Genomic DNA, 18,625 nt, shown 5'->3' on the forward strand with positions numbered 1-18,625 from the left:
GGTGCTCTGACAAATCTCTGTAACAGTGGAGACTCAGGCTCATCAGAAATTACAAGATCCTCTGAAGACAGAAATCTTGAATGAGTCATAGGACTCTAGTAGCATATAATCAAGACTTGGGTCAGTACTGGACGTGGGACTATCAACCTGTGGAATGGAGACTGCGGTGGTATCAGGCAGGTCACAAGATCCTCCTCACCGAACTGTGGTAAAAGACTGGTACTTGTGGTTATCGCGGTGCTGCAAAAGATTGGTCAGTACCGCTGCAGTAGGTGCTGTGGTGGTAGAGGGCTTTTTCTTATGTGGTACCAATGCCTTGGTACTGGACTCAGCTGGAGCATCCACTGTACCCTTTGAGGGACATGAGGTCTCCCAAGAGTGGGTCTTATGGGATGATCTACCCCTATTCTTTGTTTCTCTGGTTCTTTCAAGTCTTTACCTCCAGGGTCACAGATAAAGCTGTAACAGTAACCGAAGCAGCCTGTGATATTGAGGATGATGTGCCGAGTGGGGAAAGGGGTAGTGGACCCCTCTAAAGTTAGAGCACGTTCCATTAAGGAGCTTTAGTCTAGCCTCCCTGTCTTTTTCAGACCTGCCTTTGAACCAGACAAACAGACAGACTTTACCCTTTGAGGGGATATGGGAGCCCCCCAAACACCACAGGAAACTTGAGCGTCCATCATTGTGGGGAAAAGATCCATGACAGGTCTAGCAGGGTTTAAACCTTGGGGGTTTAGACATAACATTGTGCTCCAGCACAAATGAAAGGTCCAAAACTGGGAGGAGGCATCCCCTCCCCACCCAAGAGCACAAACGTGTTAAATAAATAAAATAAAGTTTAAAAAGGGGGCTTTCTTCAGTGAGCAAAAAGCAGGGAGCTGAGTATGGCACAAGCAGAAGCTGCAGGCAGTTGAGATGGAACTGAGTGGTGAGAGGCACGTGCCTTCCGGTATTCCCTTGTTCAAAACATGAGGTGTTGCTTTGTGCAGGCCTGAAAGCACTACTTTGTAGTGCCCAATCAAAAGCATGCATCCTTTGGTAGAGCACCCTTAGTGCCATGTTTTCAAAGAAGAAGAGATGGTTTCTTCAAGAAATAGCCAATTTTGTACCTCAGAGGGCTGATGAGATGGCTGTGCTTGGATTGTCATTCAGAGCTAAAATTCTTGAATATCTCCAGTTCCCTGGCAGAGTTTTTCCTCAGATTCTGTTCATTCTATTGGGATGATTGTCTGTCTTATCAATTACAAATTTAAAGAGAATCTGGAATAGTTACTAGATTCCATAAAGAAAATCAATGGGCAGGAATACACTGACCATGATAAACATTGCTTCATTTCTATAATTAGGACAGGATCATGGCAGCTACCTGAAATCAGCAGGATGCAGCATTGGTGGACTCAGTTCCATGGATGCAGTTCCTGCTGAGGTCAGAACCCAAAAGAAAATCTGCATCCTTATTTTTATCATATCTGAGTCTCTTTATTCAGAATGCAAAACGTAAGCCTTATCTATTGAAGAGCTGTGATTTATACCCAGATAAAACTCCTGACACATTTCTATATGAACAGTATGTACAGTGGTACAAATCTCATTCTCTATTATTTTATATCTCAATCTAATGGCCTTTTGTCCTAAGTGTTACAGCACTTGTGGCGCTGTCTGTATAGATAAGTTATTAGTTCAATGAACTTACCCGTTATCAGTGGTCTCTTTCCACTCTAGCTGTGACAACCTTTTTCTGAGTAGTTGGTTAGAAGGGCTTTCCTGTTGCTGGCATTAGTTCTATCCTGAATTCTGCTGCTGTCTGAGAGAAATTCACCTTCATGTCTCACAGGATTTTAAGCATAAATCAAAGTGTTGCCAGACTTCTTATCAAGGTTTCTATATGTGACAGGTCACCAGGAGCAAGTCTGTCATTTGTTAGCACACCTAGTCTGTTAAATCTGATACTTCTCTGCTTTAAAACCAATAGAAGGCATCTACTCTGTATTTCCCTAAGTGCTTTGTGACCAAGAGCTGCATAATAGCTATCCATCAGAACAATGATAACTCAATGAACAGCAGAGAACCTGTCCTAGGCCCCTGTATTCAGGGACCTGAATGCCAACCATCGTTCTTACCAGTTACTCTGCAGCAGACATGTTTGAACCTGTTTCAGACTATTTAAAAAAATAGATTTCATTCCTCTTTGGCTTGGAAATGGAAACATTTTTAGGATTCATACTTCTGCATCTCAATAGCCCAAACTGAACCATTAAAGGTAAGTTACATAAAAATATAAGGATGGTCTTCCCCATCTCTGTTAACCCTTAGCATCCAGAGCAGTTGCCAGGCACACATCATCTATGACCTAAGGGGTGGATTAAAGTGGGTCCAGACCCCCCCGGGTAAGGTAGGGGACATTAGACAAAATGGTGTGGTATAAAAGAGGATAGCTAAAGCGCTGCAATATCCTAGCATAGACAGGGCAATATATTAGCTATCTCCTTGTACATCCTTTTCCCTAATGTAGACATACTCTAAGCGTATGCCTGCACTTGGAGCTGGGGTCGGTGATTCCCAGCTCAAAGAGGCATAACACAGGGCTAGCTCTGATCGAGCTACTGTGATAAAAATAGAGTGCAGCAGCCTGGGCAGCGGGACACGTACCCAGCTGAGACGACAGGCACGTACTCAGGGTGACTAGCCCGTCCCACGGATCATGCTGGGTGGGTCTGTCTCCTCCAGCTGGCCATCGGACAAAGGGAGCCCGGTCTCAGAGGCAGAGTAGCAAGTGGCAGAGATAACTGCTGCCTCTTGGCAGGTGCTAGGTTGCCTCCCCTGGGAGGAAGGCAGCATATGGAAGGGATACGTGTCCATCCAGAAATAGACTGTGCGGCAGGGACAAGGATTTTCTTCCCTATAACGGCATTGTAGAGCCATCCTGTACATGTATCTACACCCTTAACAGGTGGCATTATACAACTGTACCCAGATGGGTAATCTATCGCATTATCCAACCGATGTGTGTGGCCCTTATCATGGTATCTGCCCACTACAACTGTTAGTGGATTTTCTTTTCAGAATACCCTCTGGGTGGTAGGGAAGTATTAATGGGGGCCTAAGACATAGAATACAGAAAGAAACTTGCCAGTGGTCACACTAGCAGTCTATGGATGGGGCAGGACCTGAACCTAGGTCTGAGTAGAGCTGATGGAAATTCTGAAAAATTCTGTTTAGAAAATTTCATTTTTAAATGAACATTTCAAAAATATTTCAAAATAATAGTTTAAATTTTTATTTTAATGGCTTTTCACGTTCATATTATCTTTTATTTTTCCATTATTTCATGACACAGCAGTAGTATCAGTAGTACATAATATATGCCATGTCATAATGACATAAAATGAAAATCTATTTTATAAAAAAATTAAGGGCAACTGCTACAGTACAGACTGAAGCATCTTATTTTTTAGATCAAAGCATCTCCTGTTTCTGCTGCAATGGAAGAGTTCAACACATTTTCAGGAAAATTTGTTTTCACAGGAATTTGCATTGAAATAGATACAATTTCCTGAAAACTTTTGGTTTTATCGAAACAGCGTTTTTTGACACAAAACTGTTTCAATGAAAATTTTCCAACCAGCTTTGCTCCTTAGTCCCACTGCAGTGCCCTATCCACTACTATCCTTCCTACCTGTTACTTGTGCAATGCTGTTAGAATGAAAAAATCCATGCTCACGCTGGTCACGGAATCCGTGCAGCAAACCTGTCATCAGCCATTGTCCAGCCATGCCAGAAGACAGACAGCAGGCAATGTATGTGGCCTAATTAAACCACAACATTATTCACTTGTCATATCTGGGAGGACCCGACAATAGTACAGTGAAGGTCATCATTGTCTCCTAAATCTTTGCCACATACGCCCCAACCTTGGTCCCAGCCATCCTGTTGCTAGGACCTCGCTGCCCTTCCCTCATAAGAGGATTAAGAGGGCTACAAAAGGAGGGGGTCAGCTTGCCACTGTACAAGATACAGGAGTCCCGAACCCTCATTCCTCAGCTCCCTTTTGGGATGCTTTCCTCTACATCCTTTTCCAATGCACATTATCTGATAGCCATATCCCTTTCATCATGAGTACCCGCACTGGACATTTGCCACAAGTTTTATTTTCTATGTGTTGACATTGTAACATAGCCCCCCACCCCCACCTTACCCTGCTGGGTCTCAAACCTGCTGTGAGGAAGGTGGAAAAATCCAGCCTGCTTTGGCCAACGCCCGTGGGAAAAGGGTGACTAATGTGATTCCCACAGTGGATCATGAAGGAACCAGTCCTTTGTTAGACACGATGGGTGAGAGGGTGGGTGCTGCTGGCCTGATCCAGGGGCAAGGAGGCTTCTCTGGGACTGCATGGGATATGAACACCTCCCCTTCCAGTCAGCAGAAAGGGCCGTTTCCCCTCATCCAGGTGGACCAGTCACTTGCAATTCCTCCCCGCTCTGTACAGGTAACCGTTACCCCTTCCTTCACTGCTGCTACCAGTGCCGGTGGAGCCCTTAAAAGGGCAACAACCCCTTTTCTTCCAGCCAGACAAACAAGGACCCACCGCAGAAAGTTGAGGTGAACACATCGTGAGAGAACATGGTCTGGTCTGCAGTAGCAAAATATTAAAAAGGAAACATCTCTCGCCCCCCTTCCACCAAATATATTGTGTCTCTCCAGCCAATTTATCTTTGTCCCTCTTTTCAGCTCCCACTATACCCTGCACTCCCAGAAGCCATGCTCCATCAGGCTATGCTCTGCCCACCAGTATCCCTGCATCTATTCTCTGTTCTTAATCAATTCTGTTCCTCCCAGGCTACTACTTCTCTATCCCCTCCCTCCACAGACTCCAAATCCCATTGCTGTTACCATCCTTCAGTTTCCTGTAGGACTCCAACCGCTCATCACTTGCCCCTTTGAGACCACCCACTGATCCAATGCTGGGCTCTGCACTCTCCTCCCTACAGCAAAACTGATGTGTCCTCCCTTTGCCCCCGGCCCTGTTTTATTTAACTGGGCGGGTCTTTGCACCAAAGAAGGGCTGATCTCAGACTCAGCAACTACCTCCCTCATTCCTATGGTTGGAAAGCCATGAACAATCCCGTTATTGGTGCTCCCCGGCTTTCCCATAGGAAGAGCCAAAACAGAGGAACCATCCTGCTCCAGGCTCCCTATTATGCTTATTGCCTCATAGAACAGTCAGAACAGCTCCACTCCTGCAGTGAGGCAGTAGTGATCAGTGGGGGATCTGCTCAGCAGCTGCAGCAGTTGAGACAGAGCAGAAGAGCTGAGTGTTTCCTGCTATATGGGAAGAGGAGCACAGTGATTAAGATCCAGGCCTGGAGGTAAGGTAGGGTTCTATTCCTATCTCTGCCATACCCAGGACCACACAGGAAGACTAAGTCAATTTGTGGCTTGTCCTATGCTAATATGCAAGAAAGGGAAACAAAGAGCCTTCCCCCCTCATGGAGAGCAGCTCCAGTCAGTCAGTATAAATCCCTGAGCGCAAGGACAGCTCCATACTTGCGTTGCTGGTGCAGCTAGCTACCTTAAAGGACGGGGAACCACGCCTGAAACCCAGTGTGAACATCCACATGAGAGAAACTGGAACTGGAACCCAAGAGCATACTTTTTATGCTGCTAAGGTACTTAAGAACATTGAACACAAAAGGTTAAATTAGAAACCACTGGGGTGAGGGAAGCACCTCTTACCTGTGGAATCTGCAAGCTTTTCCACTCTTCCAGTCAGTCAATTCATCATAGCAAAGCCAGAAGAGTCAGCTAGTTGTTTTTAAACAGCTTAAAGATGTACCACAATGCCACAGTAAGGGAAGATTCAGGAAATATAGGACTAAATGCTTTACTCAAGAGATCATCATCATCATGTTCTTATTACGCCTCTGGTGTTTAGGGCCGTGACGAAGCTCCTCCATGCCTGTCTGTTTCTTCCAAGTCTTTCAATGGTTCCCCAGCTGTGCCACAGGTATAGATGCATTAAAAGACTGAGGTTCTCAGATACTGGGGAACTGCAGGGATTGGAGGGGCAGAGAAGTACTTAAGATAGATTTAGGCTCCGATTGTGCAAGTAACTTAAGCATGTACACTTTATGTTAGGTATGTGTTTAAGTGTCTTACTGAATATGGGCCTTAGTTCAGTGGTTTTCAAACTTTTTTTCTGGTGACCCAGTTGAAGAAAATTGTTGATGCCCACGACCCAACAGAGTTGGGGATGAGGGGGTTTGGGCTGTGGGAGGGGCTCAGGGCTGGAGCAGAGGGTTTGGGTGTGGCAGTGAGGACTGTGGGGTGGGTCCAGGGATGAGGGGATTAGAGTGCAGGGGGGCTCAGGGATAGGGCTGGGGCAGGGGGTTGGAGTGCAGGACGGGGTCAGGGCTGGGGGTGCAGGCTCTGGGGTGGGGCTGGGATGGGGGATTTGGAGTGCAAGAAGGGGCTCCATGTCTGGGGGGCTCAGGGCTGGGGTAGGGGATGAGGCACGGGCTTATCTCGGGTGGCTTCCGGTCAGTGGCACAGCGGAAGTGCTTAGGCAGGCTTCCTGCCTGTCCTGGCACCGCGGACCGTGTTGTGCCTTGGAAGCGGCCAGCAGCTGATCTGGCTCCTAGGTGGAGGTGCACAAGTGGCTCCGAGCTGTTCTTGCCTGCAGGCACCGCCCCCTCCTCCCAGCTCCCATTGGCCAGGAACCAGCCATTGGGAGTCCGGAGCTAGTGCTCAGGATTGGGGCAGCACACAGAGCCCCATGGTCCCCCCGCTTAGGAGCCGGACCTGCTGCTGGCTACTTCCTGGACGCAGCGCAGTATCAGAACAGGTAGGAACTAGCCTGCCTTAGCCGGGCAGCACCGTCAACAGGACATTTAACGGCCCAGACAGCGGTACTGACCAGAGCCACCGTGACCCAGCGCCTTACATTCCATGACACAGTACTGGACCTGCAGTTTGAAAACCACTGTCTTAGTTCATAGTGGCTGAAAATGTCCTTTTGATCAGTGATTCTGTTCTCATCTGGGCACTGTCTCCACTCTACTCCATACTGGGTTTGTAAGACAAAAATCTAGAAAGGCACTCTCAATTAAAATCTAAAAAGTTTGGGTATTCTTGTGCATACACAGTATTTTACAGGCATATAAGCAACAATGGCAGAAACCTCTGGCACCATGCGTATTATTTCATTAAAATATATTAGAAGCTCTTTCTGGGCAAAGTGTTACATTTTAGATTTAACTGGAGTGTAATCAAAACCCGGCACTAAAACTATTGCAACATTATGAAGAGAAAATACTAACTAGGGCAAGGTAGGTGTTTTGGCAACAGGCAACTGTAGCATGTTATTTTAGCATTTCTAAACATAAATGTTGCTGCAGACGATGTGGGGGTGTTTTTTCTTGTACGTAGAACAATTTTAGGGGTGGAAATATAGTTGAAAATCACCTGACAAGTTCAAGCAGATCTAAGGTGCTGCTTTCGTGATTTCTTGTCAATAGTGCTGATGTCACTGTTCCCATCTATAGCTGCTGAAAATCTGTGCTTTTCATGGAGCAAGGACTCCTCAGACTAGTTTGTTAAAGGCTGCTTTTTTTCCAGATTATTATTTTCCACAACTGATCAATAGTTAAATGTGTAACATAAGATAGGCCATAGGGAAAAAAAGTGACGTTTAAATAAAGACTGTAGTGAGCTGTAAGCTTAACGCATCCTTAACCAAATGACATTTACTTTTAAATGAATTACAGGTCAGGACTGAAAACTATATTAATTAGAAGGATTATTTAAAATTTTTAAAATATGCTCTTCAGATCATTTCAATTTGCAGTATTGTTTGTTTCCTCTGAATACTGTGGGTACATACAGCGGGCTCTTTTGTAAAATACACACACACAAAACAAAAGCCCTCCGGATTCACAGAGCACAGCGCAGATCCTCTCTTTATTCCAACGCTTCACAAAAGGCTCCTTTGATTTCAAAGATTTCTCAGGAAGTTGAAGTGCCCTTGTTAACTCAGCACTCTGCAACAAAGTGCATTGCTCACTCGTGTTACACACTGGAATCATGTTGGGGGTGTTCCTTCAAGTCTATGACAAACACCAGAGGGTGCTGCAGTGCTGAATTCTGAACTTGTGGGGCGTGTCTGAGTGGGGCAGGGTAAAGGTACAAAATGGTGTATGAAGAACAGAAGAGTGAAAAACCTCAGGGACTTCACATAAAACCATATTTAGATTCCTTGGGGAGGTGAAGGGCTGCTTTGCTATGGCCAAGGGTACTAGAACTAGCTGAAATTTTTCAAATTACAAATACTGTTATAATAATAAAAAAACGTTCTGTTCAGTTGCTGTTACAGCCTCATCTCCTCCTCATTTCCGTGCCTTTGTTAACAATTCCCTCTTCTCCCTCACTCCCAAGCTGTAGGTCGCAGCATGGAGAGGAAAGGCGGTCTCCCGGGGTCAGGCACAGGTGTCTAGGTAGAAAGACACTGTCTGGCACAGGTGTCTAGGTAGGGGGCAGGTAGTGATCTACACTAAGAAAAGGGATCGCACTGGCGACTTTTCCCTTAGATCAGGGGAGAGCCAGGGACCGATTGGGACTCGAGTCACTGTCTGGTCCCTGGTCTGCTCCCAGAGTGGCAGGGTTGTGCTGGTTCTTTTCTGGGGCTTGTGACAAATCCACGAGACATTAATTTGAAGTGTATCGCCTCCTCCTGAGATCCAGAGGATACAAACACCGATGTGAAAAATTAAGGCTCGAGAGATATTCAAGGCTCTAAAACTATCACAGATCCTACTTGCATCCTGGTAACCAGGAAGTGAGGCATCAAAACCCCTTGACATATATATTTTCAGTTACCTGAGAAAGCAGCCTCACCCTTGACATATGATCTATATCAGTGGTTCTCAAAGCCGGTCTGCCGTGTGTTCAGGGAAAGCCCCTGGCGGGCCAGACCGGTTTGTTTACCTGCCACATCCACATGTTCAGCTGATTGCAGCACCCAGTGGCTGCGGTTTGGTGCTCCAGGCCAATGAGGGCTGCGGGAAGCGGCGTGGGCCAAGGGATGTGCTGGCTGTCCTTCCCGCAGCCCCTATTGGCCTGGAGTGGCCAACTGCGGCCACTGGGAGCTGCGATCGGCTGAACATGTGGACGCGGCAGGTAAACAAACCGGTCCAGCCCACCAGGGGCTTTCCCTGAACAAGCGGCGGACCGCCTTTGAGAACCACTGCTCTATATTATATGTAAGTTTTTCTGTTGACATCGTTTCATTACACCAAGAGCGAGGAATGTACAAATGACAGCGTGAGCTACGCATTCTGTGGTCAGTTTATCTGCTCTCTCTTAATCTTTAGTTATATTTAAGGCTAAGATTTAGTCACGGGTATTTTTAATAAAAGACATGGACGGGAGCTGGGGGGGGGGGGTGAAGAGAGGAGACTGACTACAGGGGAAGGGCCACTGCTGTGGGCACGTGTCTGGTGCGGGCTGCTGCTGGCCCAAGCAGCTGGCTTCAGAGCCTCTCCAGCAGCAGCCAGCGTGGCTGTCCCTGGGGCCACCTGAGCAGCTGACCCCGGAGCCAGCTGCTTGGGCAGCCATGGGGTCAGCCACACTGGCCACCACAGAAGTCATGGAGGTCACGGAAAGTCACCAAATCCGTGACTTCTGCGACCTCTGTGACAAACACGGAGCCCTAGTTATACTCCTTTGAAGTTTTCCAGTTTCTATTCTACTACCACTACAGGAAGCATTTCCAATAAAGGACATGAGATTTCCTCAGTAAATGTCCATCAGTGAAGTCAAGCTGAGTGATTTTTCGAGTTCCTCAATGCGGATAGGCTCCCACGGATAAAACACCACAACTTTTCTCTTCTCAGTCATGAGAAAGCCGTTGTCATTAAACCTCCCTGGTATATTCCCTACATCCAGCCAAACAAAAGGAGTGATTGCTGTGGTCTGCAGAACAAACGTATACAGGTCACCTTGCTGAGAAATAGTGGCCTGAAAGAGGAAGAAAAATAAAGTTAGTATTATTACAGAAGTCTGTGTAGTAAAAACAACTTCACCAATCAGTGTAAAAGTTGTAGGCCAGTGTAATGGAAGGTATTTTGAAAATACATTTGTTAAAATTATTTTTCTCCTCTCCACCTCCTTTATGGAATGTTCTATATAATTTAATAGGGATAAAGCCAATAAGATTCTATACAAAGCATCCCAGAAACCTACAGAACTTAACAGAGATTTATGGCCTTGCTACAGAATACTATAGGCTGGTTTAAAAATTCTATCGAATGTTATCATTATTTACTTTCCATAAGGACAGTTCCTCTAAAAATAATGGGATAAATTCTATACTGACTTACACCCAGTGCAATCCTATCAAAGTCACAAGGTGCTAGATAGATTTATTCTCGTGGCAAAACACTTCTCTCAACCCATACATTCAGATATTAAGGTTGTTGTCCCTTCTTGCTACATCAGTAATAAAAATCCGTGGAAGTAAAAGAAGAATAAATCAGGGCAATGTAGCAGGTCACCTACTGCTAGTGTAAGAAAGGAGGGTCTTTAAAATATATTTAGAATTGATACATAAGGCATGCTGTGAGATCTCAGAAATAGGTTTAACGTTTTACTGTAAACTTTTCAGTAATAAAACACTACACAGTCTAAAAACACAACTAGATACATTTTCACTCAACATTTTTCTTTTACAGAAGCATCTCTCTTCTGAACATTAATGGTACATTAAAAATCAGCAAGTTACATATTAAATATATACTAAATAAATGTTATGACAAAAAAAATGCTTTTTTTTTTTAGTTCGTAAGAGAAACAGCATACTCTGGATTTTTCTGTTTTCACAGTTAGATTTGCAGTATATTTTAAATAAGCTTTTGAAGTGAAACCTACCCCAAAACAAAGATACAAAAAGTAGCATTTGTGTTAACAAAGATATTTTAAAATGAGATTATGATCAGAAAAGTGACACTGTAAAAAAAAAAAAAAAAGCGCCACCTTTTTACCCAACGTATCTTCTACGTACATATACTCTAAATCATATTTGCTTACTTTACTGACAAAATTAATGCTATTATGTTTTTCTCCTGCTAGACAACACAGCTATGGGAGAATGAGCAGAATTTGCATAATCACAAGACTCAAACTAAATTCTAACTGCAGAGCTTTTATTATTGGCGATGTCAGCTAGAAAGAATCTGTCTTTTCAGATTCCAGATTGAATCTGTAGTCCTGTGTGAAAAAAAAAAAAAAAAAAAATGGGCCAATTCTTTTCCTGTGCATGTTGGTGTGAGAGGCGAATCAGACCCACTTTTTTATTTGTTAACTGAACAAATCTGATCTGGAATCACAGAGGCAACACAGTGTAAACCCATCCTGCTTTTTAGAGTGTCTCTTCTGTGACTACTGAGGAAGAGTTTTCGAGTAAGGAGGCACGGAGAGCAGCAGCAGCGACAGTCAGAGTAACATGGTAGAAAGGGAGTCTGAGAATCTAAGGCAGCAGGCAGTTCTGGGGGAAATAGCCAATAAAGTAAATAATTGTACTTATCACTTATATTGCTTTTCATGCAGACACAAGGATTGAAATGATGTACAGATATTGGAAAGTAACTGTAAAGCCATTATGCAAATCAGAACTCCTTAGCTGGAGTGCAGAATTTTGTATAATGCAGAAATAACCGTACAAAGTTGCATGTCAGTCATGCCACAACATCCCTGGGACAGCAGAGGCAATTCCATTGTAATATCATTACCAATAACTGGTATTCTGTTCGGCATTTACTGTATTACTAGCAGTTAACGCTGGAAACTGATACTAATCAGAAGTTGGAATACCTGTCACAGTGCCATTTGTTAACTGGGGACAAAAAAAGAGACGAAGATGGAGATGCTGCATCAAACAAGTGGGATGTACTCTGATCGACTGAAATGCAGCCTTCTTATAAAAGGGGGGGGACCTAGTGATGTTTAGGCATTTCTTCAGAAACAACCAGTGAAGAAGAAAAACTCACTTTGAACTCCTCTGTGCAGAGATTCAGAAAAGCTACTGCCAAATGATTGAAGAGCAAAAGACATCACGTTATAGACACCACCCCCACCCCTCACAACTCCACAGCAGACAAGCTTGGCAGGACTAAAGAAAGTAACTTAGGACAGCTGGTGCTTACACTGAGCTGTGCTTTCTCCAATCCCACCGCATCCTTCAGCGAAGATAGAAAGTGAGAGTTGCCAGGACTATGGAGATCGCCTTTTCCCATAAGGTAGAAGGTGACAACACAGCTTTGCCTGGTACAATTCCCACATCTTTTCAGCAGGTCATTTACGGGTTCCTTGTAAATTGGGGCAGCACTCCCTGCCTTAAGGGTCACACCCTCTTTAGCAAGGGTACACACTGGCTCCATAGAACTCCACTGGTGCACACGGACCTGTGACAGAGATTAAGGGGGGTCAAACTGTTAACAGAGAAAACAATATCACTACAAAAATATCCCTACATCCCAGATTTTCCAGCTACTCACAGAATGAGACATTTTCCTGGAAGTACATGGCACATAGCCTCAAGATGATTTCTACCCCAGACAAGAAGAGACTTTGCAAAGATTAAAATAATAACGAATATAAATATTACCCATTTTACTATTTAAACTAAGCAACAATTCTGTCTCAAATAGCCTGAACATGTTGATCTTTAGGACATGCTGCAAAGCTCTTTTCTAGCTGATGCCAGGGGTGGCTGGATTGGGGTGTATTAGGGACTGGAATTGTTGGCATAAGGGTTTATTGCATCCCCTCCCTTTTCTGGTTCAGGAAATTGCTGGTTATGCTTATTTAAAGTTGACCTGTATTACCTGAGACCTGCAGCGATGCCTAGAGCTTTTGTATAGAGAATTTTAATATATTTGATCAATAGAAATGACAAGCCGTGATTTTAAGCGGAATCCCTGGAATTGTGTTAACACAGTGAAATACAACTTTGCCAGAGGACCTCATTTTTATCAACAGGAACGGCCTCCTGTACAAAAACTGTGATCCATTTGGCTTACTTTTAGCATGAGGTAACTGCAAAAGAGCAGATGTGAAAGAATACATGAAGAGGCACTCGACCACAAGAGGTGCTAGCAGCCAGAAAAAGATCCTAAAGCTCCTCCTAATCACTCTTTTTCACAAGTTTAAAATGTTCTTGAACTGCTAATCAAAAAATCTATACTAGAAGTGAATACTAGACACGTGCCTCTCTAACTACACCAGAGCTTTGGAATTACAGACACAGGCTTAAACTCAAACCAGAGACAAGCAACTCCACAAAGTGCAGCTCTGCTCTGAAAAGTGGCTTTGCAAAAACAGCACTGTGTTTTTCACGTTGATTTTTTTTTGCAGCTTACAAGAGTTTTTTGTTGTTATTTGTTTATTTTTAAACTGCCACCCTTGTAAACTGAAAGAATCTGCAAGGTCTTGCGGACAGGGCAGTGGACTGAGAATCAGGAGACAAGTTCTAGTCCCAGCTCTCCCAGTGACCTACTGTTTGACCTGGGACAAGTCACTTCTCCATTCTGTGCCTGCTTACTTTCCCACCCTTTGTCTGTCTTGTCTATTTATACTGTAGATGTTTCAACTCAGGAACTGTCTCTTGCAATGTATTTTTATACAGTACTCAATACAATGGGGCCCCGATCTCATCTGGGGCCTGTAAGTGCTACTGTCATACAAATAATAAATAATAATAAACCAAGCAACTATGGAATCTGAAAGTCAAACAGGATTCTTTCTGGCCCATGCATAATATTGCCCTTATACACATGTGCATAATCCTACAACCTTCTGCGGGATCACTCAGATGTAGCTTGGGGCATAATTTTAGGATAATAGGGTTGCATAGGAGGCCTGCAATTGAAACTGAGTTACCAGTTCTGTTGATGCCTCACAAGCCACAAAATAATCCAGTGTATTTTCTCAGAGCTGCATTGGTTCAGGAAGGCTAACAGTAATTATAAATAATAATAAAATAAAATAATAACAACAACTTTTTTCACTAGGGTCTGTAGATCTAACTCTGAATACACCCAGGGCCTGAATCTGTAATCTGAATTACAAGATGAAATTTTTTAATTTGTTTCTTATTTAAACTTAATCACCTTTTACATCTGGACTGTATTTTTAGTGGAGTTATTATTTCTTTACCATTTAAAATTTAAGACTCAAGGTTCCTTCTAGCCTTATGTTTCTATAATTCTATGATCCTATATACACTGCGGTAGCACCCTCAGGTTAGGGCCCAACTGCGCTAAGCACTGTACAGAGATATAGTTTGTGACGGTCTCTGCCCCAAAGAACTCTTGGTCTAAAAAACAAGACAAAATAGGAGGATTAATTAACCCATTTATACCAGGACTCAGGTCAGCCCACAATCACATTCTGAACAAACTCTCAGAAGCTGAAGCACTGGTGCAGGGGAGAGCTGAGAGGGCTGGACATGGACTTACTGGATCGCTGTTCCATATCCAAGCACTTATTTATATTTGTCTATTCTTTTCCCTAGCAGGAGGTGACCTTTTTGACAGACAGAAGGCAGCACTTACTTGGAGCGTCAGCTCACAGTCTGAATGAAGATCCGACACACCGTAGATGTGCAGCACGCCGTCATCTTCATATCCCACAGGCAACAGTGGGGCAAAGAAATGCTGGGCAAAGTAATGGAGCATTTTCCACTTGCCCCCATACTCTGAGTATTAAAGAAAGCATGATTCAGACACAATCTGAGATTGGCTGTGAACATGTAGGGCATGATCCCGCCCCAGTGCATAGGTTATGATACTGCAACTTCCTCTCCCCGTTTCTGGTGGGCTGGTCTTCTCCACACCTTTTCTTGCTCCCTTTGGGGGAGGATATGCAACCTTAGGGGAACAAAGAGGAAGCAGCTCCTGCACTCCCTCAAGCACAGTAATTGCAGCTGTCCCTGGATCTTGTGTAGGGCAAACGCAGAAAGATAGGAGGTACTTTATGCCCACTCTCTCCCCTTTCTATATACCCCCACAAGGGCCCAAGACAATCTGGCCTATCGTGTGGTGACCAAGAATTCAATTGTTTTACATAGGTTGACAGTAGTAATAACTGAACCTGATGTGCTGCTCAAACCCTCCCACTAAATTTACCAGAATAGCAAAGTAACACAGAAAAAAATCAATCAATAATACACTGGGCCATGTGTTATATTAATGGTATGAGAAAATCTTGTGGTTTTTTTTTTTTTGTTTTTTTTTTTTAAACCAGCATGTGGGGTTTTTATTTTTCATGTCACTGATCCAGGCTTCTGATGTTTGGCCCCTGGTGAACAGTTCCCAGCAGTCCATACTCCCACTGGCTGCTGCCCTGAGGCTGTTGTCCCTCACTGGCCAGTCTATGCTTTCCCAGCCGGTGGGAAGGCAGCGCCCTCACTTGAAGATCTTTCCCTGGTTGAAGGCTTTGCCGACATGTTTGAATTCGCCCTCCCACGTGAAATACTCTGTGACCAGCGTCTTGCACTCCTCACTGTCTGCATCCATCTTCCTCCAGGTATAGGACTCATAATGCACTTGCCAGTCAGGGCTCAACAGGAAGGCCAGCTCCTGGCCGCGGAAGACCCAGATGCCGAGATGATGCTGTCGTTGTTGGTGCCGAAGAGGATGACGCTGGAAAAAGCGTTCTTCCGTAGTTTGTCCAGGCTCTGGAACATGCCTGAGATGAGGTTGCAGCTCATGAAGGTCTGGCTGGTGTTGCTGGGTTTACAAATCTCTCTGATTCATTTTGAGGTTCACAATACCAGTTTGAGTTCTACAAACCTTTGGTTCCTGTAATTAACATTCCTCTCAGGGTGATTCAATTTAAAAAAAAAAAAAAAAGAGCATACATGCTATACATAGGGATAGAAGAATCACCACTACAAAGGACTGGCATAAGTGTGTACCATGTATTTAGCATGTACAGTTAGACAAAATCTGCTGTCAGTTATGCTGTTGCAAATCCAGAGTAACCCATTGGCTTTAGTAGGGTTACTACAGACTTACACCATTGTTAATGAGAGATTAATCTGGCCTGTCCTATTTCATTTTTCATCAGAATCTCCCTCTTCCCATTCTCTTGGTCAGTTTTTGCAATTCCTCCTAAACAAAACATAAACCTGTAAGCCTGAGTCAGACTTTCAAACTTATGAATCCAAGCAGACTCAAAATTAGGCCCATCTGTAGAAGTTCTCTCTATTGTTTGGGGTTTTTTAAATAAAATACTTAAACATACTGTATGTGCATGTTCCAGTTTACTTTGCCGGTTTAGGGGGAGCTGTACTTTATTACTTATTATGCTATCAAAAATTCTGCCATTCACAGATTAGAGAAACCATCAAATGTCATCTCCTCACAAATACCACCAAAATCTGGTATAAAGCTCAGCACAGTGGGTGAGCCAGCCATAGTGGAGTTTCCCCAGGTGTGATACTTCCAGAAAAGTAGTCTTGTAAGAACACTCATTATGTAGCATTCTGAAAATATGGATCTTTGTGTCAATGTCCATCTTCTCCCCACTCCTTTCCTATCTAGGTCAATATTTTAATGTTAACATTTTAACTCCATCCTTGCTCAGCCATATATCCTCTCCACTGGCATATCACTAAAAAGAGGCACCAACTCGTCTGCATAACCTTATGATGAAAGAAAATTATACCCTGTCCAATTTTGGTTTGTGGCTTTTCATCTGAGATAACATGAACAAAGCTCATGATGTTGGAAGATACTTGCAATAACCAAAAGCTTCTGCTTTGCTTTGGTGCTTGTTTAGAAGTACGTACAACTTTGTACATTTCAGTATCCTGGGCATTATCCCTGAGACAGCCTTGGTTTCTAAGTTATGACACCAAAGCGTGGCCAGTGCAGGTTGACAGCACAGGGAAGAACTCCAGTTTTACCATAATGCTGTTGACTTGCATTAAAGGGTGAAATCTAAAAAGGGTTTCTGGAGGGTTGCTGAGCCTAGTCGCTATTCAGTACCAGATATTTCATAGAGCTTCTTCAAACATACAAGTCATCAGTAACTTTATTATAAGTCATTTAGCTCAGACAGTGTGTGGGTGCTGTCTAGTACACAAAGATAATCCCGGTTCTGAACCGTTTATAGTCTAAATGGCAGACACACAGGGAGACAGGAGGCCACGGTAAAATTCAGAGATGGGGCTAACTCTGTGGTTCGTTTGATTTAAATTACACGTGCTTCTTGTGGGACTTCAGAAAACCTGAATGAACAAGAGAAAGTGAAGGCTTGGACTGGGAGTAGCTGGTCCAAAACAAAGCAAAATGTGTGGCAGCTTCTTGTCTCTAAAATGGACGCCGTGTTGTGTAGACAGCAAAGAAAAATATAATGGCATTCTCTGGAAAAAGGGCATCAGGCTTTTTGAGTTGGGGGAGGCAGTGCAGTTCTCAAGCCTTCAAGATTGCCATGAGAATCTCAGGGATTTCGGCAGTCTTTGCAACAGGTGCCTTTAGCCGTAGGTTTCGAGCAGAGTCTGCTGCAAGCTCAGACTAATTTCTGTGGCACGGCCCATGTTTTCAGTGGCACGCTAATTTAGCAGATTGGAAATTCTGTAGCAGCTTCATTTACATTCTGAAAATTAAGGCTTTTATTGGATTAAAATATGAAAATGAAGCATATCAAAGAGCATCCCCTGACATTTAGCTCGATATTAAATTCAATTTATTTTATGCTAAGCCCATGTTTTCTCTTTTCAATATGCCACAGATTTGTGAACTGATAACACAACTGCATCACAGAAATCGTCTGGGGGAAAGCTGGTGGTTTTGGCTTAAAATTTTCAGAGAATGGGATGGCGATCTGAAGAAACTGCCAAACATTAAAATGAGAAAAGTCTCTACTAAAAATGCTGTTTGCAGTAGGACGGAGGTGGCAAATGGGGAAGCTGAAGAGGAATTAGATGCAGCAAAAGACACAGACTAATAAGCACCAGCTGATACGAAAGATGAAACAGCTGAAAGGGACTGCCAGGAACCTATTTGAACTATCACTGGAAGCAGAAATAAAGCTGGTATTTTCAATTATATTTGAGAAGACATGGCTGGTTGAATATTTGATTAGTTGGTTGTGCTTCACCCTGGCCTTAAGTTATGGAGTGAGATTTCAGCAAGCAGCATGTTAGATTCAGTGTGGTGCTTACTTAAAGAAAAATGAAGGCTTGAAAATCCAAAACTTTCAGAAAATCTCCATTTCCCCCCTACCTCTGCCACCCTAGCTTCTCTTCAGGTTGCAAGCCCCTAGCTATGGGTTGATGGGGAATAGTTATCTCTAGCCTAATGGCTGTGGGACTGTGCACTATCTGTGACTCACCTGTTTTGGCAAATGTGATGGGGGCGGTGGGGGGAATTTTCTTGGTAGTGCCCATTCATTGGATGATGATAATGAGAACATAAATGTAATTTAATTTTGATAAGTAGGTAAGATACTGTTATACAGCAGACTGCCTTTACCCAAAACTTGGTCCATTACCTGTGGCCTTTAAGTTAAGATAAAATGGTACTAAATAGGTGACTTAAATCTATCCCCATAGCCACCATCTCCAGAT

General features: G+C 43.7%; 1 protein-coding gene across 1 annotated transcript in view; it reads right to left on the bottom strand.

Moving 5' to 3' along the window:
- Positions 1-8,983: 8,983 nt before the first annotated feature.
- The window catches only part of MANBA (mannosidase beta), a 79,866-nt gene continuing 70,224 nt past the window's right edge, over positions 8,984-18,625 (bottom strand). The window contains exons 15-17 of the mRNA XM_084627198.1: positions 14,604-14,746; positions 12,195-12,452; positions 8,984-10,011 (exon numbers count right to left, since the gene is read on the bottom strand). Of these exons, the coding sequence (XP_084483324.1) occupies positions 9,787-10,011; positions 12,195-12,452; positions 14,604-14,746 (626 nt within the window). The 3' untranslated portion in view covers positions 8,984-9,786. The remainder of the gene's footprint in view (positions 10,012-12,194; positions 12,453-14,603; positions 14,747-18,625) is intronic.

This window comes from Lepidochelys olivacea, assembly GCF_965140295.1.
Source record: "Lepidochelys olivacea isolate rLepOli2 genome assembly, chromosome: 4".
In the NCBI taxonomy this organism is placed as follows: Eukaryota; Metazoa; Chordata; order Testudines; family Cheloniidae; genus Lepidochelys; species Lepidochelys olivacea.